Genomic DNA, 24,129 nt, shown 5'->3' with positions numbered 1-24,129 from the left:
CCGGGCGCGATGGCTCATGCCTGTAATCCCAGCACTTTAGGGGGCCGAGGCAGGCGGAACCCAAGGTCAGGAGTTCGACCAGGCTGGCTAACATGGTGAAACCCCGTTTTTACTGAAAATACAAAAAATTAGCCGGGCGTGGTGGCGGGCGCCTGTAATCCCAGCTACTCAGGAGGCTGAGGCCGGAGAATCGCTTGAACCCGGGAGGCAGAGGTTGCGGTGAGCCGAGATAGATGGTGCCACTGCACTCCAGCCTGGGTGACAGAGCAAGACTCCATGTCAAAAAAAAAAAAAAAAAAAAGGAATCTTCCCTGCAGCTGGCAGTTGTGGTGTAGGACCTGCTCACACTGCATGGACACTCCTGCACTGGCAAATATTTACTGCCTCCTGCTTCTTGGTTTGGGGCAGGCCCCCACCTCTGACTCCAGCCTGGGGAATAAACAGGATGAAGAGTGAGGTTAACCGTTAAGCCCAGCTCTGGGCAGGCTGGCAGCAGGCGGGCTGTATCTGCCACTGGCTTTGGTCTTCCTCCCTGACAAGGGGTGGGGCGGGGGGTGGGGGGCAGACAGGGTGAGGTGGGGGCCCTGGTTCCTCTGAGGACCAGGGTGAGGTACTGACCCAACCAGCTCAAGGAGTATCCCACTTCCCAGGGTTCCCTCAGCAGAAATCTAGGTCTCTGTTGGAGGCCTGCTGGGCCCCTGCAGCCCCAATCCCAGCTCTGGGATCCTCACAATGTTTGAGGCACTGATCTGCAGTCCCCACTTCCTCAAGCAAGGAGCATGTGTCTAGCCTGTGAGGATGGGTACCTGTTGTGCAGGAAGGACTGAGCACCGTCCGAGGGCATATAGTGAGGGATGACAGCCAAGCTCCCGTGTGTGTGTGTGTGTGTGTGTGTGTCTGTTAATTACCCTATGAAGATTCAAGGTTCCTTCCTTTGGGTTAAGCACTGCCTGCCCAGAGATGGCAGTAGGGAGAGGGTAGGGTGCCAGGCTCTGTCATCCTGTGGGGCTGGGTCCCTGAGACAAGGCAGAGGACAGCAGGATGTCTTAGCTCTTGACCATCCACGGACCTCCAACCCCTGTTGGGCCTGTGCCTGCATCCCCTTCTCTCCTGGCACCTGCCAGCTGGACATAACAACCTCTCCTCCCGCTTCAGTACAGCCAGTATTGTCCTGGGGCCACCTTGGCACCACAGGTTTCCTCCTTGGCAAACCTGCACGACGGCCTTGCCTGCCCTCCCCCAGGGCCAAGGTGCTGTTGCTGAACTGAAGTGGCGACTGAAGTGGGTCAGAGCTTTAAGCAGCAGCCCCAGTGCCCCAGGGACCTCCTAGACCCCCTGCCCAGAGCAGGCAGCAGGTAAGCCCTCCTCCCCTTCCCCTGCAGCCTCAGGGCTGGAGCCAGAGCTGGGAGGGCTCCCAGATCCTGACCATGTCCTCCCAGAGGCTGAGCCAGGCCTGGACACTGTCCCCTCGAATGTGAGAAGACTGGGCGGGGGGAAGGGGGAGGGAGGAGGGGATGGAGGGCTGAGCATCGAGGCATGAAAGGGGCAACCTAGGCAGTGGTGTGGGGGAGTGCCCAGAGCTTAGAGTCCTGTGGAAGGCAGAGAACTGCCCCAGCCCCTGCCTCTCATCCTCCACCCTCTGTGTCCCTGGCTGAGAGGTTCCTAGAGGACATTTTTCCAGCAAAAGAGGGAGGGTGGTGGCTGGGCCTAGATCCTTGGATGGGCTTTTCTCTGCCTGCTTGCAGGGCGCCTAGGGTAAATGGGCTCTTGGAGACAATTTCTGGCCTAACCTGACTTGAACAGGAACCCCCAGAGGCAGAGCTATCCCCTCAGGCGTGGGGGCGTGATTCCACCTCGCCAGCCCATGTGTTTGACACAGAAGGCTGCTGGCCCCTCTCCCTGGGGTTACCCTGAGCAGCAGAGCTGTGCTTGTTGAGACCCAGGGGGTGGAGGGATTGTGATATTGTTCTCTCAGCTCCCAGGGATGATGTGGGAGCTCAAGGGCTTACCCTGGATCCTTTTGGGTAGCCCTGCCATCCCTAGGGAGTCAGTGAGGTCAGAGGTTGGGAGCTGGAGAATCAGGTAGGGAGGACACAGCTAGACCTCAGGCTCTAATGGGAACATACTAGGCTCCAAGTGGGACCTGCCAGGAGACAGGAACTGATGACAGCCACACCTTTGGAGCCTCAAGCCCTCTGCCACCCATGCAGTGGCCCAGTTCAAATGACAGGAACACAAGGTCCAGTTGGCTCAGTGGGCTGGTAGAGGGCTGTAGCCAGGGCTCGAACTGGCCTTGCACTGCCTCTGGTCCCTTCTCTACCCACCTGGTGATATTCTTCGAGCCTAGGAGGAAAAAAGGCCAGCTCAGGGTTAATGTAACCTCAGCATGTAGCTGGGTGGCACTGAGCCTCCTGGCAGCCACTGTAAAGAAGGACACAGAATGATTTGGGGGCATTCACTGGGAGGAAGGAAGCAGATGGATACTCTAAGGAGAGAGGATGTCCCCTGCGCTTGCTCTACAGTTACGGGTTGTCAACCTTCTGCAGGGCCAGGAATTGTCATGAGGCTGTAGTAGGCAGCAGAACTTGGCAGGGTGGGTTGAGATCACAGGTATAGGCTCAGGGCCTGGATTCAAATCCCCTGGGCTGCCACTTGTTGGATGTGTAACCACAGACAGAGTAAGGACCTGCCATAGCAAATTACACAACCCACTTCTGTGGCTTAAAGCAACAGAATAGTTCTGGAGGCTAGAAGTCTGAAATCCAAGTATAGGACAAGGCACGCTCCCTCTGAGGACTCCAGGGGAAGATCCTTCCTTGCTTCTTCAGCTTCTGGTGGCTCCTGGCAATCCTTGATCAAGGGGGCCAGTCCCTCCACACCTGTGGGTGGTTCTCGTCAGGTGGAATGAGAGACTTGAGAAAAGAAAGAGACACAGAGACAAAGTATAGAGAAAGAAAAGTGGGCCCAGGGCACTGGTGCTCAGCATACAGAGGACTCGCCTGGCACTGGTCTCTGAGTTCCCTCAGTATTTATTGATCATTATCTTTACCATCTTGGAGAGAGGCATGTGGCAGGACAATAGGGTAATAGTGGGAAAAGGGTCAGCAGGAGAACATGTGAACAAATGTCTCTGTGTCATAAACAAGGTTAAGAAAAAGGTGCTGTGCTTTGATGTGCTGCTACATAAACATCCGGGTGCATTAAAGAGCAGTATTGCTGCCAGCACAGGCTAGCACGGCTCACCTCCAATCCTAAGGCAGTTTTCTCCTATCTCAGTAAATAGAACATACAATCCGATTTTACACTGAGACATTCCATTGCCCAGGGACGAGCAGGAGACAGATGCCTTCCTCTATCTCAACTGCAAGGAGGCCTTCTTCTTTTACTAATCCTCCTCAGCACAGACCCTTTATGGGTGTCAGGCTGGGGGACGGTCAGGTCTTTCCCTTCCCACGAGGCCATATTTCAGACTATCACATGGGGAGAAACCTTGGACAATACCTGGCTTTCCTTCCGCAGTGTCTGTGTCCCTGGGTACCTGAGATTAGAGAATGGTGATGACTTTTAACAAGCATACTGCCTTCAGGCACTTGTTTAACAAAGCACATCCTGCATAGCCCTAAATCCATTAAACCTAGAGTAAACACAGCACATGTCTCTGCAAGCACAGGGTTGGCGGTAGGGTTACAGATTAACAGCATCTCAAGGCAAAAGAATTTTTCTTAGTACAGAACAAAATGGAGTCTCTTATGTCTACTTCTTTCTACATAGACACAGTAACAGTCTGATCTCTCTTTCTTTTCCCCACACTTGGGCTTCCTTGGCTGTAGCTGCATCATTCCAGTCTCTGAAACCATCTACCCTATGTGTCTGTGTGGCCTTCACATGGCCTTCCTTATTTTTGCAATGGGGTCTCACTATGTTGCCCAGGCTGGTCTTGAACTCCTGGGCTCAAGCAGTCCTCCTGCCTCAGCCTCTCAAGTAGCTGGGATTACGGGTGAGTGCCACCATGCCCAGCTCACACAGCCTCTTTGTAAGAAGTCTAGCTACTGGATTTAGTTTTCTTTCTAATCCCGTATGATCTTAACTAATTATTTCTATACAGACTCTATTTCCAAATAAGGTCATGTGAAGAAAAATCAGTTTGAATTGTGTTTTTTGGCTGGACACGGTGGCTCACGCTTGTAATCCCAGCTCTTTCGGAAGCCAATGTGGGTGGATCACCCGAGGCCAGGAGTTGGAGACCAACCTGACCAACATAGCGAAGCTCCATCTCTACTAAATAATAATAATAATAATAATAATACAAAAATTAGCCGAGTATGATGGCATGCGCCTGTAGTCCCAGCCACTCAGGAGGCTGAGGCAGGAGAATTGCTTGAACCCAGGAGGCGGAGGTTTCAGTGAGCCGAGATAGCACCACCGCACTCCAGCCTGGGTGACAGAGCGAGACTCCATCTCAACACACACACACACACACACACACACACACACACACACCCCACTACTGTGTTTTCCTTCTGTTGTCACAAGACAACAATCATCACAGAAGACTTCTGTGACCAAATGTGTGGATTCTCCCCACACACCCAGCAAGAATCAATTCTGCAGCCGACGCCAGCTGGTGTCTTCCAATTCAACTCAATTCTCATGCTGTCTACCTGGAGATGGCCTCAGAAACCACAGGTTGAGGGCTTGGTCCCACAAGACCACCCCTCATCCCACCAGTCACAAGTCTGGGCTTTGGGAACATCTGACTAATCGGCTTCTAGTTGGGGTTCCTACAGCACCCTCTTTGGGTTCAATTAATTTGCTAGAGTAGCTCACACAACTCAGGGAGACCTGTTTGTCGGTTTATTTCAAAGGATGTTTTATTTTATTTTCTCCTCAGACATACTTTATCATCACTTAAAGTCAGTAGCTCAAAGGAAACTTTAAAAACTACAAATAGGCCGGGCACGGTGGCTCACGTCTGTAATCCCAGCACTTTGGGAGGTCGAGGCAGGTGGATCACTGGAGGTCAGGAGCTGGAGACCAGCCTGGCCAACATGGTGAAAACTGTCTCTACTAAAAATACAAAATTAGCTCGATGTGGTGGCAGAAGCCTATAATCCCAGTTACTCAGGAGGCTGAGGCAGGAGAATCTCTCGAACCCTAGAGGCAGAAGTTGCAGTGAACCAAGATCCTGCCTCTGCACTCCAGCCTGGGCCACAGAGAGAGATTCCATCTCACACACACACACACACAAAGATAAAATAAATAAAGGCTACAGATAAACAGTCAGATGAAGAGATACATAGGGTGAGGACTGGAAGAATCCCAAGTACAGAAGTTTCTGTCCTGGTGGAGTTGGACACGTAGATGAGTTGGGTTTTTTTGTTGTTGCTCAGGCTGGAGTACAGTGGCACTAACTCGGCTCACTGCAACCTCTGCCTCCCGTGCTCAAGTGATCCTCCCCTCTCAGCCTCCCAAGTAGCTAGGACCACAGGCATGTGCCACTATGCCCAGCTAATTTTTTTTATTTTTGTAAAGATGGGGTATCTCTATATTGCTCAGGCTGGTCGGGAACCCCTGGGCTCAATCCATCCACCTACCACGCACTCCCAAAGTGCTGGGATTATAGACATGAGCCACTGCACCTGGCCATGGATGAGTTCTTGTTCCCCTTCCTGTCAGCCACCACATGAAGCTCCCCAAACCCTTTCATCTTGGACCTTTAAAAAAAATTAGTTAAAAAATTAAAGACAGAGTCTCACTATGTTGCCCAGGCTGGTCTTGAACTCCTGGTCTCAAGTGATCCACCCACCTCGTCCTCCCATAGGGCTGGGATTACAAGATTAGAGATGCCAGCTGTCAGGTGGCTAGGTGGATTCAGTGTAAAGTCCTAGAAGATGCATTTTAGTAAAAACAGCCACCTGACAGCTGGCATCCATCCATTCAGTGAAGATTGCTGGGCACTGTGGATACTGTGAAGGAGGCAGCAGTAGCAGCTGGCCTGCAGAGTGAGGTGCAGTGCCGGAGGGCTTCAGGAGGAGGTGGCATTGTGATTGGTGTCTGAAGAGTGCCTCAGGCCATGACAATGGAGCCAGTGCAAAGTCCCAAAGATCAGGAAGGAGCAAGAGGAAAGGACGGTTCATATCCAGCTGCTCAATTCCAAAAAAAAAAAAAAAAAAAAAAAGAGGAAAGGATGGGTGCCAGCAAGGTAGGACAAAGGGGGCCTTTGGCATGCTTTTTTTCCCAGTGAGGAAATGGAATGCTCAGATTTGCCTACTGAGTGCCCAGGCTGCAGTAGGGAAACAGCAGGGGGGCTGGAACCTATGATTGGGAGTCTCCGGGTGAGAGGAGTGGCCCTGTGGGGACTGGGGATCAGGTGAGGCTGGGAGTGGGGTGTAGAGGCGGGAGCAACTGGACAGGACCAGTGAGGATGCAGGGGCAGCCTCCCTGGGCTAGACACTGGCTGCCTGGCGGTTGGAGGTCTGGGGAGGCAGCTGCTTAGCTCAGGCTTGGGCACGTCCACCTGGCGCGTCTGAAACATTAGCCAGCAGGGGTGCAGACTCGTCAGTGAGAGCATTCCTGAGCCCAGCATCCAAGAAGTGAGGGAGGTCGGGAAGGTGCTGCTACAAGGCAGAGGGAGGTCCCCAAAAGTCCAGGTGAGAGCATGGCATGCGTGGAAAGTGCTGCGCCATTTTGCCATCAGTGAAGTCATGTGGGGCTGTGGGTGAACAGGTAGGCTTGCACGTACCACCAGGGAGTCATTGAGACAGGAGCAGGTTGGCTCTCCGAGAGATCAGACCATGGAATTGTGTCGGGACTGGGGCATGGACAGTCTCCCCCCACCTCCAACCTCTCCTTGGAGCTTTGAGACACTGCAGATAATTAGCAGGTGATGTGATAAATACTACCTGTGGAGGGTGCCTTGGGCAGGGAGGACAGGGCACATAGGAGGGTCGGCCTTTGGGCCCCTGCTCTGAGCTGCTCATCAGGAAAGGAGAGAAGCTCCTACAGCCCGGTGTCGGAGCCTGGCAAGACCCTGTGAGGCCTCGAAAGTAGCAGGTGCCTCCTACAGTCTGCGCGTGGCCATCTCAGGGAATCCACCCAGCAACTGTTCTAGTCATCCCTGCTCTTCAGGTAGGAAACTGAGGCCAGGAAGGGAAAGGCTGCTGCGATACCCACACTGTCAGTGGCTGGGGTTGTTTGAACCCAGAGACTCTAGGGCCCATGCCTCTGCCATCCTGCCTCTGGGTTTGATAGTTGGACTTGGTTCACCAAGTGCCAGGCCAGCCCTGTGGCTGAGTGCTCCCAGGCATGCACAAGCTGACAGTTCTGAAGGGCCCACGCACTTGGCCATGCTCCAGCCTGTGTCCTCACATGAAAGGTGGGTGCTGGAATAATAAATGCTGCAGATGGCACTGGGGGTGTTGGCCAGGCTCTGGGGGCACAGGAGCTCTGTCCATGCCCACAGTTGGCCTGTGCTGACCTCCCTCCATCACAACTGAGTGGCACCAGCCCTTTCATTGAGCTGAAGTCTTCCTTCCATCCCTTCAGTGTGGTCTTTGTGGCTCAGAGAGGCTGTGGCCAGGTACAGGATCTGGGGTGGCTCCTGCTTCTCTGCTCTGTGGCCTTAGACAGTGGGCAGGATCTGAGGCCAGGCCCACCTGCAGCAGGTGGACTATTGCAACCTGCAGCAGGTATTACAAAGAGGCAAACTGGGGCTTAATGTTGGGAAGAACTTGCCAGCCAAACACAGTCCCACTGTCTTTGGAGGTAGTGAGCTCCCTGCTGGGCAAGATATGTAAGCCGACCTTTCTGGGATGCTGGAAGATCACAGACCAAACATTTGAGATTCTGTGATCCCAATATTGACTCAAATGCTATGATGCTTGGATTTGAAGTCAGTTTCATTTAGCCAGTTTACCAAGTGTCTCCTTGGTGCAGTACACCAGGGGATGTAAAATGTCCTGGATAATATTGGGTTTCGGGCTCCCAGGGGGCCCTGAGATGTTGTTCCAGCAGTTCTGGAGTATGGGCCAGGCACGGCGGGCATCTGGACCCATCCTGCATTACTCACTCATTGTGAGCTTCATGACTGCCGTTTGGGATGTCACGCCCCCATGCACTGCCCCCACCATTCCCCACAACATGGCCCTCACCATGGCCCACTCAGGGCACGAGGCTTTCTGGGTGATTCCTGGTACTCAGTGTGGTCAGTTTTCTGGATCTGACAGTGGGGTGGGGCTGCAATGAGATGCCAGTTGCAGGAACTGCTTTGCAACTTGTGTCATGGGTCACTGTCTTGCCAAGTGGCTTTGGGCAGGTCCCTTCCCCTCTCATGCTACAGGTTCCTATGCCAAGAGCTCCCTTCTTGCCCCACCAGGAGCTTGTTTTCCCAGATACAGAGGTGGGGCAGATCCCAGCCCATTTAAACAGACAGGGCTTTGGAGGCCACAGTGGGCCCATTTCTCAGAGGAGCCGTGTGGCTGGACGCTGAGCCGGGCACTGACCTGGCCCTTTGGCCAAAGCCCCTGAGGCACCGTGGGCTGCTGGTGCCAGCACACAGGGGTGATAAGGAGGTAAAAGTCACTAGAATGGTGGGGCGCCACCCCCTGGGCTGTGTTGGCAGCTGTCCCTGGCTGGAGGCCGGTTTGGCCCTGGAACACTCCTCAAGGAACAAGGACACAAGAGAGCCAGCTCAGCCAGCCTCCACCTAGCACCCCAATCAGCGCTCCCTTCTTCCCATGACCCCTGCCCTCTGCTCGGCTCCTGAAGCCGGCGAAGGCGCTAATGGGCACCCACCACGGTCTTAATGAGTGAGCCAGGCTTAATAGGTTACTGGGCCCGTGACACATTGACCAGTCTCCCAGGGATCTCAAAGTCCAGATTGACTTGGCTTTGAAGGTCTTAGCTCGGCCACCTCCTTTTCCAGCCTTGACACCTCGGGGATCAGGAAGGGCCTAAGGTGGTCAAGAGGTCCCCTGTAGCCCTCACTTCCTGGGAAAGGTTCCAGTTCCCAGCCTTCAGGGTCAGGTGGTTCCTTCCACCTGGCAAGTCCTCCCCAAATCCAGTCCCAGCTTGGGCTACATTCCCAAGGCCCCTATTCTAGTGTCTGCCCCTCCCCTAGGGCTCTTCGCTCTGGGGTGACCATACTGTCTCATGCCCAGCCAGGTCAGGGCTCCTTGAGAGAAGAATCTGGAGGGGCCAGGATTTGATGGGAGAATGAATGATGGAATGAAAGAAGGAATTTAAGTGAGAGCCTTTCTAAGAGTGACAATTCTGGCAGATTGCAGACCATGTGTGGGCCTCGATCTGAGGGCTGAGAGGCTTGGGCCTGCCAGCCCTGTGGGGGCACCCACCCCATCTCATTGAATGGGGCAGAGCAGGTGAGGGCGTGATGGATGGACAGGCCTCATCCCCCTGCTTCTACTATCTGGGGTCCTCCATCAGCCTATCTGCTCAGAACGCTGAAATTGGGGGTTGAGGAAGGACCTTCCTGGATCATGTGACTCCCTTCAGCCCAGGTGAGGGGGGTCCTTGGAGTAACAGCTCCTAGAGCCCTGCCTGTAGCCCTGCAAGTTGGGGAGAGGGCCTGTTAGGAGAGGTATCCCTGCCCTGGAGTCGTAGAGGTGATCTAGGCTCCTCAGACCTTGTGGGGTCTCAGATGTTTACATCTCCAACCCCTCCCGGCTTGGGCATCTGGCTGCACCCCAGCTCTGTGGCCTCATCTCCCAGGGAACCTTTGTTCTAATCTGTCTCCTGCTGAAACCCGGCCTCATTCAGCTCAGCGAGGGGGTGAGACTGGTGTGGGCGCACCCTGCAGAAGGATCCCACAGGTGGGCAGAGCCCTGGGTTCTTTATCCGACTGGGTCTGGGCTGGGCGGGCCTCTGTTTCTTGACTGATGAGTGGGTTTGAGTGAGGTATGCGGGTGGGTGAAGGAGGGCTGGGGGGAGTCACCTGACTTAGGCAAAGAAGCCCTTGAGACAGCTGTGGCTTCTTGGAATTAAGAGGGAAGAGTGCAGCATGGAGAAACTGAGGCCCGGGAGGATTTGGCAGCCCTGAGTGGGGGTGGGGGGATCAGCTCTAGAGTAGAGCCAGAGCTGTGATGGGGTTGGGGGACCCTGTGTCCTTGGGCCATGCTTATCCCACTCCTAGGCTCTGTGTGTGGCTGTGGATTGGGGTGGGACAGGGCCGGTTGTGCAAGGGGTCATTGCCCAACTCCAGGGGGCGCCTGCCACCTCTCAGCTCTCTATAGGGATACATATAGTTCTTTCAACAGGTTTCCAGCAGGTAGGGGTTATTAAATCTTACTGAAGGGGTGTTTTTTCTAATTCTCAACGCTGCACCACAAGGGTAGACAGTGTGGGAGACAGATTCCAACTCCAGGTCTGGGTGGTAAGCATCCGGTCCAGGGGTGTAGACAGGCCTGGGGAAGCCCCAGAGATCTGTACGTTCTCATACCCAGGGGTAGTGACTCCATGCTGGGGGCTGGGCTCACCCTCAGGTCTGAGACCTCCTGGGGCCAGCTGACCTCAGTAAATGCCTTTTGTCTAAGCTTCAGTTTCCTGCCTGTGAATGGGGTTGGGGCTGTGCTCTGGTTTCACCCTTGTGGCTCTGGGGTTGTGGTGACAAAGCCATCAAGCTGGATTGGAGGATTAACAGGGAAACCAGAGTGGCTGCCGTGTCCACCTCTTCCTCATACTCCTCTCTCTGCTGCTTCCTGGGAAGCTGCTCAGCTCAGCCTAGATTAGGCTCAGTTGTGGGTGTGTCTGAGGCTGGGCCTGACCCTGCTCCTTACCCCGTGGATGCAGCAGAGCCATGAAGAAATTAGTGGTGCTGGGCCTGCTGGCCGTGGACATTGTTGGCCTCTGTCTCTTGCTGCCCTTGGCCTCCAAGGAACCTGACAACCATGTGTACGCCAGGGCTGCCGTGGCTGCGGATGCCAAGCACTGCTCCGAGATTGGGAGGTGAGCAGGGCAGGGCATGGGGTCATGGGCCCTGGAAACCGGGCAAGTGGACCTGGACAATACCTCTGCCCCTGTAAGACTCAGTTTCCCCACATGTAAGCTTTGCTTGGACTCTCTCAGTAGCCTCTGGGAAGGGGACGGTGACCCCAAGAGCAGGGTGTGGGTCTCCTAGAACCCAACAGGGCCCCTTTTCTCAGTTCTAAGAGTCTCTGTCCCTTTGGATAAACTCCTCTGTTTTGTTGTTTGGTTGTTATTTTTACTTATTTCTATTTATTTATTTATTTATTGAGACGGAATCTCGGTCTGTCACCAGGCTGGAGTGCAGTGGTGCAATCTCAGTTAACTGCAACCTCTGCCAACCGAGTTCAAGCAATTCTCATGCCTAAGTCTCCCAAGTAGCTGGGATTACAGGCGTGCGCCACCACGCCCAGCTAATTTTTGTGTTTTTGTGTTTGTTTGTTTGTTTTTCCCCTGAGGTGGAATCTTGCTCTGTCACCCAGTATGGAGTGCAGTGGTGAAATCTCAGCTCACTGCAACCCCCACCTTCCAGGTTCAACTGATTCTCCTGCCTCAGCCTCCCAAGTAGCTGGGACTACAGGCATGTGCCACCATGCCTGGCTAATTTTTGTATTTTTAGTAGAGACAGGGTTTCACTATGTTGGCCAGTCTGGTCTTGAACCTCTGACCTCATGATTCGCCCCCCTCTACCTCCCAAAGTGCTGGGATGACAGGCACGAGCCACTGCGCCTGGCCTAATTTTTGTGTTTTTAGTAGAGACGGAGTTTCACCACGTTGGCCAGGCTGGTCTCGAACTCCTGACCTCAGGTAATCCACCTGCTTCAGCCTCCCAAAGTGTTGGGATTACAGGTGTGAGCTACCACACCCAGCTTATTTCTTTTTTTCTTTTTTTTTTTTTTTTTTTGAGACGGAGTCTCGCTGTGTCACCCAGGCTGGAGTGCAGTGGCCGGATCTCAGCTCACTGCAAGCTCTGCCTCCCGGGTTTTTACGCCATTTTCCTGCCTCAGCCTCCCGAGTAGCCGGGACTACAGGCGCCCGCCACCTCGCCCGGCTAGTTTTTTATATTTTTTAGTAGAGACGGGGTTTCACCGTGTTAGCCAGGATGGTCTCGAACTCCTGACCTCGTGATCCGCCCGTCTCGGCCTCCCAAAGTGCTGGGATTACAGGCTTGAGCCACCGCGCCCGGCCGCTTATTTCTTTTTTTAAAGGTGTAGTCTTACTGTATTGCCCAGGCTGGATTGTAGGGGAGCAATCACAGCCCACTGCAGCCTCGAACTCTCGGGTTTAAGTGATCTTCCCGCCTCAGCTTCCTAAAGTACTAGGATTACAGGTGTGAGCCACAGCACCTGGCCTCTAATGTTTAGACTTCTATCTCGTGTTATATACAAAGATCAGTTCCCTCCTAAAGGCTTAAACAGAACAAATGTTGTGTTTTTGATTTTTTGAGACAGGGTCTTGTTCTGTCGCCCAGGCTGGAGTGCAGTGGCATGATCATAGCCCACTGCAGCCTTGAACTCTTGGGCTTAAGCCATCTTTCCACCTCAGCCTCCTGAGTCACTAGGACTACAGGTGTGCATCATACCTGACTAATTAAAAAAGACTGTTTTGGAGAGATGAGGTCTCACTATATTGCCCAGGCTGGTCTTGAACTCCTGGCCTCAAGTGATCCTCCATCTTGGCCTCCCAAAGTGCTGAGATTACAGGTGCAAGCCACCGTCCCCAGCCAGGAAAAAAAAAAAGTTATTAATAAAATATAGCAATTTCCCTTTTTGCCCCACTTATAAAAGTCGTATACATTTGTTTGCTTGAAAAAGAGGAAACTGGCTGGGCGAGGTGGCTCATACCTGTAATCCCAGAACTTTGGGAGGCTGAGGAGGGTGGATCACCTGAGGTCAGGAGTTCAAGACCAGCCTGGCCAACATGGTGAAACTCCTTCGCTACTAAAAATACAAAAAATTAGCTGGGCATGGTGGCGTGAGCCTGTAATCCCAGCTACTCAGGAGGTTGAGGCAGGAGAATCACTTGAACCCAGGAGGCAGAGGTTGCAGTGAGCTAAGATCACACCACTGTACTCCAGCCTGGGTGACTGAGTGAAACTCCGTCTCAGAAAAAAAAAGGAAAAAAAAAAAAAAAAGAAAGAAGAAGAGGAACTGTAATCCCAGCACTTTGAGAGGTTGAGGTGATAGGATTGCTTTAGATCATGAGTTCGAGATCAGCCTGGGCAACATAGGGAGACCTTGTCTCTACAAAAAAGACAAAAAATTGCCAGAACAGTGGTTTTTACCTGTAGTCCCAGCTACTCAGGAGGCTGAAGTGGGAGGATTGCTTGAGCCCAGGAGGTCAAGGCTGCATTGAGCTGGGACTATGCCACTGCACTTCATCCTGGGTGACAAAGTGAGACTCTGTCTCATAAAACAAAGGCCAGATGCAGTGACTCACATCTGTAATGCCAGCACTTTGAGAGGCTAAGGTGCGTGGATCACTTGAGCCCAGGAGTTCTCGACCAGCCTCGGCAACATGGCAAAACACCATCTCTACAAAAAGCAAAACAAACAGAAAAAATTAGCCGGGCGTGGTGGCATGTGCCCATAGTCCCAGCTACCTGGGAGGCTGAGATGGGAGGGTCAACTGAGCTCAGGATATTGAGGCTACAGTGATCTGAGATCACACCCCTGCACTCCAATCTGAGCAACAAAGAGAAACTATGTCTCAAGAAAAAAAAAAAAAAAAAAAGAGGCCAGGGCAGGCTGATCATGAGGTCAAGAGATCGAGACCATCCTGGCCAACAAGGTGAAGCCCCGTCTCTACTAAAAAATACAAAAATTAGCTGGGTGTGGTGGCGCGTGCCTGTAGTCCCAGCTACTCGGGAGGCTGAGGCAGGAGAATCACTTGAACCTGGGAGGCGGAGGTTGCAGTGAACCAAGATTGTGCCACTGCACTCCAGCCTGGGAACAGAGTGAGACTCCATCTCAAAAAAAAAAAAAAAAAACCAAACTCGAATGGACTTCTCTTCCATCCTCCGTTAGGCAGGTGGGCAGCAGGGTGTGAATGTGGGGCCAGGATGGAAGCCTGCAGGTTCTCACGTCTTTATGTGCCACATGGTAGGGACGCACTGCAGGACGGTGGCTCTGCGGTGGATGCAGCCATTGCAGCCCTGTTGTGTGTGGGGCTCATGAATGCCCACAGCATGGGCATCGGGGGAGGCCTATTTTTCACCATCTACAACAGCACCACGCGTGAGTGCCTTGGGAGAGGCGAGGGAGAAGGGCAGGGGGTGTGGGTTGGGCCAAGGTACAGCTGGGTGGTCCCTGGGCTCACGCGGCATGGGTCTGCCTGCCTACCTGCTTCTGCTTCTAGGAAAAGCTGAGGTCATCAACGCCCGCGAGGTGGCCCCCAGGCTGGCCTTTGCCAGCATGTTCAACAGCTCGGAGCAGTCCCAAGACGGTAAGCGGTCCTGCAGGCTTGGGGAGTGGGTGCAGAGCCGGCTGGGCCACCGGGAAGGGTCTTGCCCATAGGAGCCTGGCCCCATCAGGGTCCAGGGGCAGTTCTAGCACCCCCATCCCTTCCTGGCCCCATAGCATCCTCCCACAGTGAGTGGTCAGGACCATCATCACCAGGGTAAAGGGCCGGGAGCTTCTGTTATTTCTGCTGAGGCCTCCGGGGCCACCCTGTGCAGCACACGGAGAGAATAATTATTATGCTAGCAGCCCTCACGGACCAGGGCTCACTGGGGCCCAGGCTGTGCTCCGTGCTTTTCACCCACAAGCCCCTCACACCCCTCCCTGCTCCTTTGCGATACGGGATGCTGTGTGGATTCCCATTTTACAGGGTGGGGATGCTGAGGCTCAGAGAGGTCATGCAAATCAGCTGAGGTCACACAGCTGGGAGGTGGTGAAGCTAAAATTGACCCCAGGCTGTCTATACCCTGCCTTTTCAACAGGCATCCCATTCACTTATTTGTTCATTTGTGGGGATGGCGCTCTAGAGTGTGAGGTGGAGTCTCTCTTTTCCAGTCTGGTCTTCAGTGGAGAGGAGGCCCCCAAATTCCCCAGGTACCTGAGGGGAAGCCGCTGTCTATCCAGGGACACTGCTCAAAGGAGGCACAATAGATTGTGGGATAAAAGTTGGAGGATGGGAGCGTCTCAACAGCTCACGCCTATAATCCTAGTACTTAAGGAGGCCAAGTCAGGAGGACTGCATGAGCCCAGGAGTTTGAGACCAGCCTGGGCAACGTAGCAAGACTCCGTCTCTACAAAAAATGGAAAAAAAAAATTAGCCAGGTGTGGTGGTATGTGTCTATGGTCCCAGCTACTCGGGAGGCTGAGGTGGGAGGATCACTTGAGCACAGGAGGTTGAGGCTGCAGTGAGCCATGATTGTACCACCACACTCTAGTTTAGGCAACAAAGTGAGACCCTGTCAAAAAAAAAAAAAAAAAAAAAAGAAAAGAAAAAGACTGGGTGCGTTGGCTCACTCCTGTAATCCCAGCACCTTGGGAGGCTGAGGGGGGTGGATCACGTAGGTCAGGAGTTCAAGACCAGGCTGGCCAATATGGTGAAACACTGTCTCTACTAAAAATACAAAAATTAGCCGGGTGTGGTGGCATATGCCTGTAGTCCCAGGTACTCATGAGGCTAAGGCAGGAGAATCACTTGAGCCTGGGAGGTGGAGGTTGCAGTGAGCCGAGATTGTGCCACTGCACTGCAGCCTGGGCAACAAGCATGAAACACTGTCTCAAAAAAAAAGAAAAAGTTGGAGGTTGGAGGGGCAGGGCACACTCACCATAGCAAGTCTTATACCTCAGGTGGGGATCCTGGGTGGTGCCCTTTGGAGTCTTCTGCAACATACTCAATCTTTGATTTTTTGTTTTTGTTTTTGTTTTTTTTTGAGACGGCCTCTCGCTCTTGTTGCCCAGGCTGGAGTGCAGTGGCGCAATCTCCTGTCACTGCAACCGCCGCCTCCTGGGTTCAAGCGATTCTCCTGTCTCAGCCTCCCAAGTAGCTGGGATTACAGGTACCCACCACCATGCCCGGCTAATTTTTTGTATTTTTAGTAGAGATGGGGTTTCACTATGTTGCCCAGGCTGGTCTCAAACTCCTGACCTCGTGATCCGCCTGCCTCAGCCTCCCAAAGTGTTGGGATTACATAAACCTTTGCCCCATCTGTAAAACGAGTCAGGGAATGTGCCTGGGATGCTGCCTGTGAGAGATTCTGATGTTCCCTACTCACGGTCGCTAACTGTGGCTCTCTCTCCCCAGGGGGACTGTCGGTGGCGGTGCCTGGAGAGATCCGAGGCTTTGAGCTGGCGCACCAGCGGCATGGGCGGCTGCCCTGGGCTCGCCTCTTCCAGCCCAGCATCCAGCTGGCCCGCCAGGGCTTCCCCGTGGGCAAGAGCTTGGCAGCAGCCCTGAAAAACAAGCGGACCGTCATCGAGCAGCAGCCTGTCTTGTGGTATGTCTGTGGGTGCGGCCCCCTGACACAGGCAGTGCAGGCACAGCCCAAGGACCCTGCAGGCCCCTAGCAGCAGTGGAGCGGCCCTCTGCCTTCAGGACCCCGCACTGATAATGGGCTGAGGAGATGCAGACCCTTCCCACCACGTGTGGGGACACATTCTGAGGTGGGGTCCCAGTGGCCACTGTGGCTGGCCGTGTGTCCTGAGTGGCAAGGGACACTAGGAGGCTCCCGGAAGGGACAATGGGAGGACGAGCGCTGAGTGACAGAGCCACCCACCTGTGACAGGTGCTGCCCCAGCTTTGTTCCGTTCTCCTGTGTGGGTGGGTGTGGGGGATGGTCTAGCTGAGTCCATCCCACCTGCTTCCTCACGTGAGCCCCCTCTGCCCCAGTGAGGTGTTCTGCCGGGATGGAAAGGTGCTTCGGGAGGGGGAGAGACTGACCCTGCCGCGGCTGGCTGACACCTACGAGACGCTGGCCATCGAGGGTGCTCAGGCCTTCTACAACGGCAGCCTCACGGCCCAGATTGTGAAGGACATCCAGGCAGCCGGTGAGTGGATAACCTCAGGGGTGAGGAACCCTGCAGTAGAAACCCTGAGCCGTGGCCCAGAGCCTTGAGGTCCACCAGTCCTGCCTGAGCCTGCAGCAAGTTCCTGGTGGAGGAGGGTCAGTGACTGGCCATGTGGGTCCACAGCTCCTGCTTGTGTCAAAACTGAGAAAGACCATACAGCCCAGGAGAGCAAGTCCCTGGTGGGGTAAATGCAGGTGCAAGCAAGAGCCAGGGGTAGGGAAGCACTAGAATACAACCTGAAGATCCAGGAGGACTTCTTGGAGGAGGTGGTGGCTGGGCTGCAGATAATTTTGTTAGGCAGAGAGAGGAAGGGATTCCTGGCAGAGGAACAGCTGGGCTAAGGCCCAGGGAGACGGGGCTTTGATTCACCAGGAGGGTTATGTGGATGAGGGTCACCTTGAGAGAGGCGTGGGGAAGGGGCTTTGTGGGGCAAGGGTCTGGAGCTTGGCTGTGACTTTCTTCAGGTAATTTTTGTCACTGTTTCATGGAGGAGGGTGATTAGCATGTCGACCTTTACCACTGAGGCTGGAAATTAGCATGCCAATACCCTGTCTGTCTGGAGCTGACTCCTGGAGAATTAAGAACCTCCCTCCCTCCCTCTATCCATTCATCATGGGAAGAGGCTGAGTGGCAGGGACACCAGCAGGAATTCTCCATTTCGAAAAGGCCTTCTGAGCTGGGCGCGGTGGCTCACGCCTGTAATCCCAGCACTTTGGGAGGCCGAGGCAGGTGGATCACCTGAGGTCAGGTGTTCAAAACCAGCCCAGCCAACATGGTGAAATCCTGTCTCTACTAAAAATCTCTCTTGAGCCGAGATCAAGCCACTGCAGTCCAGCCTGGGCGACAGAACGAGACACCATCTCAAAAAAATAAAAAGAAATATAGAAAAGGCCCTCTGAGGCCAAGCTTGGTGTCTCACACCTGTAATCCCAACACTTTGGGAGGCTGAGGTAGAAGTTGAGACCAGGAGTCCAAGACAAGCCTGGGCAACATAGTGAGACTACAAAAAACATATTGAGACTCTACATAAATATAGTGGGGGTGGGGCTGGGGAACCAGAAAACAAAAAATTCAAAGCATACTGAAAAGAAATATAGCAAGACCCTACAAAAAAATTAAAATTTGCTGGGCGTGGTGGTGCCACCTTTAGCCTCAGCTACTGGGGGAGGATCTGCTGGAGGATCACTTGAACCCAGGAGTTCAAGGCTGTGATTAAGCCACTGCACTCCAGCCTGGGTGACAGAGCAAGATCCTATCTCTAAAAAAGAAAAAAGAAAACACTGTTTGGCCACAGACGGCAGACAGGAAGCCAGTAAGCGAAGCAGGCAGAGGGCAGGTGGCCCCAGCCCAGCTGTGGGGTGGTGAGCAGTGTCAGGGAGACAGGAGTTCAAGAGCGAGTAAGGTTCCCAAGGGGGCGAGGTTGCCTGTGGCCCCCTCCCAGGGCACAGTCCCACCCCTCCAGTAGTGCACTCTGTCCTCCCTGGTAGGTTCAGGCTTTTCCCCACCACTATGGTGCAGCCATGCCTGCCCCCAACACCACTGGTGCAGCTCCATCCTCCACACAAGGGTGCAGCCCCTTCCCAGCGCCCATTTGAGCTGCTGTCGCGTTGCAGGGGGCATTGTGACAGCCGAGGACCTGAACAACTACCGCGCTGAGCTGATTGAGCACCCGCTGAACATCAGCCTGGGAGATGCGGTGCTGTACATGCCCAGCGCGCCGCTCAGCGGGCCCGTGCTGGCCCTCATCCTCAACATCCTTAAAGGTGAGTGGTCGCACCACAGCCCTGTGGTAGGACCCATGACACGCCCCACCCCTGCTGCAGCTCTGCTGGCCCCCATGCCACGTCTTTGCATCACTGAGCTCCCAGGGAGTGCTCCTGCGTCACAGCTCACCATGTCCTGAAGGAGGCAGTGCAGAGCCACAGGGCTGAAGTGGGCAATGCTCAAGGGTTGGAGGAGGAACAGGAGTCATCAGGACGGAGAGAGGTACAGGAGCTCAGGGCTGCAGGGCTTGGTCCAGAGGGCATCCCTGGTCCAGTGGGTGGCCCTGCCACTTGGTCATTGCATGACCAGAGCTGATGCGTGACGTGAGATCCAGGTTGGGGAGCCTTCACCTTACTTCACTCTCACCACAGCCTTCTGAAGCAGCTGCTGCTATTGGTTATTAAATGCTCCTTGAGGTGGGCAAAGTGGCTGAGGAAGGTGTTCACCCTCTGAGTCCCTCAGATCCTCTGGGGCTCAGCAACGTGCACCTGGCTCTGATCAACCAGGGTACAACTTCTCCCGGGCGAGCGTGGAGACCCCGGAGCAGAAGGGCCTAACGTACCACCGCATCGTAGAGGCTTTTCGGTTTGCCTATGCCAAGAGGACCCTGCTTGGGGACCCCAAGTTTGTGGATGTGACTGAGGTAAGGGGCAGAGGCTGGCCCACTCTAGGCGTGGGGCCCGCTGTAGAGGCATCAGGTGGGCTCCCCAGGGCGGCTGCAGCCTCACATATGCTTTATGAATCCATTCCTGCCACAAACTTTGATTGCGGGCCTACTGTGTGCTCAGATGGACTGGTCGGTGACCCCGAGTCGTGGCCTCTGCCCCACAGAACTGACAGTGTGGGGAATTAGTGGCCACACTCCTACCTCAAGTGCTTTGCACATGCTGTGGTTCTTGAGCTCAATGCTGAGATGAGGAACGCATGGGGGCATTGCAGCCCTCGGGCATGAGGAGAAGGACAGGTGAAAGGGAGAGCTCCATGCTGGGTCCCTGTGAGACCCTGTCATATCCCTTCCCGCTGAGGATCCTCACATCCCTCCTTACCTACTCGGGTCCTTGGCATTCCCAGGCAGACCTGCAGACCCCTCCACACTGACCAGGGACCTCCCCGGAGGGGCCTCAGCTGCCCGGGTGGTGTCTTCTCTTTCCCCATGAGCATTCTGCACCTCTGACTCCTGCTGTAGCCAGTGACCTGGTGTCTTGTCTCTCTGAGGGGACAGGGCCACTACAGCGTGTCCCCTTTTAGCTAAGGCCAGCTCTTCCATCCACACGCTGGCTCAGGGCACTGTTCCTACAATGCTCCTCTCTGCCTCTGACCATTTCCTTCTTTATAACGGATTATTCCCGAAAGAAAGGCAGCTCTTGTAGCTCTAGAAACTTCCATCTGCTGCCTCCTTCTGTCCTCTGCTCCCCTTACAGCAAACATGGCTGGGCTATGTCCTCTCTCCCTTCAGGGTGTCCCTTCCCCTGCTGTATCCCCATACCACCAGATCGCCACATCCAGCCTCAGTTTCCCCATCAGGCCCCACTCAACAGCATCTCACACAGCGCACCACACTGTCTTCGAGTTTTCATTTTGCAAATTTTCACACCTACGAAAATGTTAAAAAAATCCAAAACCGTCCAAGTGTCAATGTTCCCTTTCCCTAGAGTCCACAGTGTGGACGTTTCTGCTGGATTTCCTCTCTCTCTGTCTCCACCCACGTCTATTGGGATTCGTGTTTTTCTGAGGGATTTGACAGTAGGTTGCTTATGTCACACCTCAGGGTGTGTCTCAAGAGTGAGACTTGAACATACCACAGCAGGATGCTGGGGTGACACAACCTGCTGTCCCTTCTCCTTACCTACAGTAGGCTCCCTTGGCTGTTTTGTTTCTGTTGTGTTTTTGTTTGGACACAGAGTCTCTGTCATCCAGGTTGGAGTGCAGTGGTGTGATCTCGGCTCACTGCAGCCTCAACCTCCAGGGCTCAAGAAATCTTCCTACTTCAGCCCCTCCAAGCAGCTGGGATCACAGGCACATGCCACCAAACCTGGCCAATTTTTGTATTTTTTTTTTTTTTTTTTTAGAGACAGGATCTTGCCATGTTGCCCAGACTGGTCTCAAACTCCTGAGCTCAAACGATCCTCCCACCTCAGCCTCCCAAAGCGCTGGGCTTACAGGTGTGAACCACAGTGCTCGACCTGTTTTGTTGATTTTTAAAGCCCGGGGCAGTGGTCTTGGAAGATGTCCCACATCCTGGATTTGCCTTTCTGTTTCCTTAGGGGCAGATTCAGACAGAGCACCTTGCCCTGCGATTGCTAATCTGTGGGGGTGTTGCTGAAACTCTCCTGAGGCATTTTCTTCAGCCTTCAGGGCCCATCCTCTCTGTCTCCTCCTTCACCTCCTCATCTCCTCCTCGCCACGGCCTTGGGGACCTTGGCCAGGCTCGTGGCATCCAGCAGCCTCTCAATGTCAATACCTCCATGTTCATCCCTCAGCCCGCCCTTGCCGGTGCACCCATGCTTATACATGCGCCCATGCTCTTCAGGTCTGATGAAGCATCCAAAGGCAAGCTCCTGACCGTCGCCAAACCTGCCCCTTCTGCAGGGTTTGCCTCCCTAGTTGGCGCCATCCTCAATTCTTCTCTTTCTCCCACCCAGGCCGTCATCTCTTGCCTGGTTGATACCCACAGCCTCCCCTTTGGGCTTTATCCTTATCCCCCTCACAACTGCCAGAGGGACCCTGTGAAAACACTCCCCAGCCTGCTCATTCCTCTGCCCAAAGCCTGCGTGGCACAGAGCAAAAGCCAGTCACTAAGGGACCTAGGAGGTCCTGTGGGATGGGCCCCAGCCTGCATCTTCATCTTCTTCTCCCCCGACCCCATTCACTCTCTGCCTATCGCTTACCAGCCTATACCGCCTGCCTCAGGGCCTTTGCACTGACCATTTAGGCTGCATTCCAGGCTCTTTTCACATGTTGCCTCCTCTGAGAAGCCCTCCCTGACCACTCTGCCCATACCTCATGCCTCTTGATTCCCCTTACCTGGCTTGTGGCTTCAGCAATTTCCCCGTGTGCATTTGTTTTTCTTGGCATGAGAGCAGGGACCTAAGTGTCTGTTCCCTGTTGATTTTCCAGTGCCAGGCATGCAGTGCAAACTCTAGAAATATTTTTTGCGTGAGTGAATGAGTGATTGAATGCGGCAAGGGTCTGGAGGCTGAGGGCCAGATAGACAGACATTCAGAGTTGCTGGAAGGCGACAGAGACAGAGAGTCAGACTGGTCATGCAAAGTCCTGGGCCTGCCCTTGGGCCCTGGGGAGCCACGGAAGGCTGTGGGTGCCAGAGGGTTGTGGTCAGAGCCACAGTCGGGGGCCTTCTGAGACCTGTGCCCCCTCCCCACCCTCCCTCCCCACCTCCTCAGGCCAACTCTTTGGTCTCGGCAGGTGGTCTGCAACATGACCTCTGAGTTCTTCGCTGCCCAGCTCCGGGCCCAGATCTCTGATGATACCACTCACCCGATCTCCTACTACAAACCCGAGTTCTACATGCCAGATGACGGAGGCACTTCCCACCTGTCTGTCGTCGCAGAGGACGGCAGTGCTGTGTCCGCCACCAGCACCATCAACCTCTAGTAGGGGCTGCTGGGCCGCCTGGGTGGGACAGGGCCAGGGGCATGTGGCCCAGGGACTGCCCATTTATCCAGTAAGGTGGCTCCATCACCCCTTTTCCTGGTGGAAAACTGAGGCCTGGCCTTGGTAGCTTATCCTGGGCCTCTCAGGGAGTAAGTCTGAGCCTCAGTGGGTGGATAGGGACCAGGCTGGGTCGGGCGAGGTCAGGCGCTGTCTGACCTGGCTGGGCGGTAGCTTTGGCTCCAAGGTCCGCTCCCCAGTCAGCGGGATCCTGTTCAATGATGAAATGGATGACTTCAGCTCTCCCAGCATCACCAATCAGTTTGGGGTGCCCCCCTCACCCGCCAATTTCATCCAGCCAGGTATGGGGTGGAGGGCCGGGGGTGGGGGGCTGAGGTGGAGAAGGGGGGGTGTCCTGGGCAGGCAGCTGACCGGTATCCCCGCCTTCTCCCATCGGCCGCAGGGAAGCAGCCGCTCTCGTCCATGTGTCCAACGATCATGGTGGGCCAGGACGGCCAGGTCCGGATGGTGGTGGGAGCTTCTGGGGGCACGCAGATCACCACGGCCACTGCACTGGTATGTGTCACCCCTTTTCTCCCTGGCTTTGCCCACCCTGCACAGCCCCCAGGCCATGCTGATCACACTCCCATGCCCCAGGCAATCATCTACAACCTCTGGTTCGGCTATGACGTGAAGCGGGCCGTGGAGGAGCCCCGGCTGCACGACCAGCTTCTACCCAACGTCACAACAGTGGAGAGAAACATTGACCAGGTGCGCTGGGGGTTGGAGAAACTGAGTCACGGTGTGGGGTCCCAGGGCATCCTGGACTGGAGGCCTGGATCATCATGGAGTGGACAATGGTTGGTGTCCTCTCTCTGGTGCCTGGGCCATCTGGAGCGCCTGTGCCATGAGGGCCAAGCCCCTGCTCCAATGAGACCAAACAGGCCCCAACCTGCTCTTCCTGATGACCTGGCCTGAAATGGCACCACCTGGGCTGAGGCCTGTGACCACACAGGCATGGTTCAGGTGGCACCTGGAGCCCTGCTCAGGCTTCCCGTCTCCTCCCACCCCCAGGCAGTGACTGCAGCCCTGGAAACCCGGCACCATCACACCCAGATCGCATCCACCTTCATCGCTGTGGTGCAAGCCATTGTCCACACACCTGGTGGCTGGGCAGCTGCCTCAGACTCCAGGAAAGGCGGGGAGCCTGCCGGCTACTGAGTGCTCGGGGCAGACAAAGCTGACCAGCAATCCAGGGACAAGATACTCACAAGGACCGGGAAGGGGACTTTGGGGTCGTGCTTCCCTTGTGAGTGGCAGAGCAGCACAATAAATGAGGCCATTATGCCAGGCTCCAGGCAGCCTCCCTGGCCTGGCTCCTCACTCTCTGGGCCTCACTGTATTGTATGTGAAATGGAGCCATCTGGCTGCGGAGGAACGGAGAGGTGGGATTCAGAGATCTTCACACTGCGGTCGCTGGAACTAGCCTCAGTATCTTCAGCATGGGGAGAGCCAGGCCCATGGCTGGGGGCCCAGGGAAGGTCCATGCCAAAGGCCAGGCCCTTCTTCCCTGGGCTGGGCAGGGACACTACCTAGGACCAGCCACCAGGGGGTGCCACGACCCTGGCGCTTTCTTAGGCAGCGGGTGGCCAGCTGATGCCGGGAACCCGGGTGTCTTCCCAGACCCGCAGGCGTCCAGCTCACCCAGCCGAGGACACGGGAGGTGAAGCTGATGTCCGAGGAGTGGGGATTTGGCAAG

The 24,129-nt window shown here is 54.8% G+C and overlaps 1 protein-coding gene across 7 annotated transcripts; it reads left to right on the top strand.

Moving 5' to 3' along the window:
- Window positions 1-1,252: 1,252 nt before the first annotated feature.
- Window positions 1,253-23,750, top strand: LOC102116394 (glutathione hydrolase 1 proenzyme). 7 transcript variants are annotated; one of them, XM_005595404.5, is made up of 13 exons: window positions 1,253-1,355; window positions 10,804-10,959; window positions 14,083-14,213; window positions 14,335-14,421; window positions 16,234-16,426; window positions 16,819-16,976; window positions 18,611-18,760; window positions 19,268-19,404; window positions 22,185-22,372; window positions 22,605-22,732; window positions 22,834-22,946; window positions 23,028-23,141; window positions 23,445-23,750. In XM_005595404.5, the coding sequence occupies exons 2-13, from the start codon at window positions 10,811-10,813 to the stop codon at window positions 23,589-23,591; spliced, it is 1,695 nt and encodes a 564-aa protein (XP_005595461.3). In that variant the 5' UTR covers window positions 1,253-1,355; window positions 10,804-10,810; the 3' UTR covers window positions 23,592-23,750. The 7 variants fall into 7 exon arrangements, with proteins under 7 accessions (XP_005595461.3, XP_073860362.1, XP_005595460.3 ...); XM_074004261.1 differs by lacking the exon at window positions 10,804-10,959; XM_005595403.5 differs by having other exon boundaries at window positions 22,834-23,141.
- Window positions 23,751-24,129: the final 379 nt, after the last annotated feature.

This window comes from Macaca fascicularis, chromosome 10 (assembly GCF_037993035.2).
Source record: "Macaca fascicularis isolate 582-1 chromosome 10, T2T-MFA8v1.1".
NCBI classification, from domain to species: Eukaryota; Metazoa; Chordata; class Mammalia; order Primates; family Cercopithecidae; genus Macaca; species Macaca fascicularis.
The sequence above is the reverse complement of the archived record's forward strand: the minus strand, read 5'-3'. Positions and strand labels throughout refer to the sequence as shown.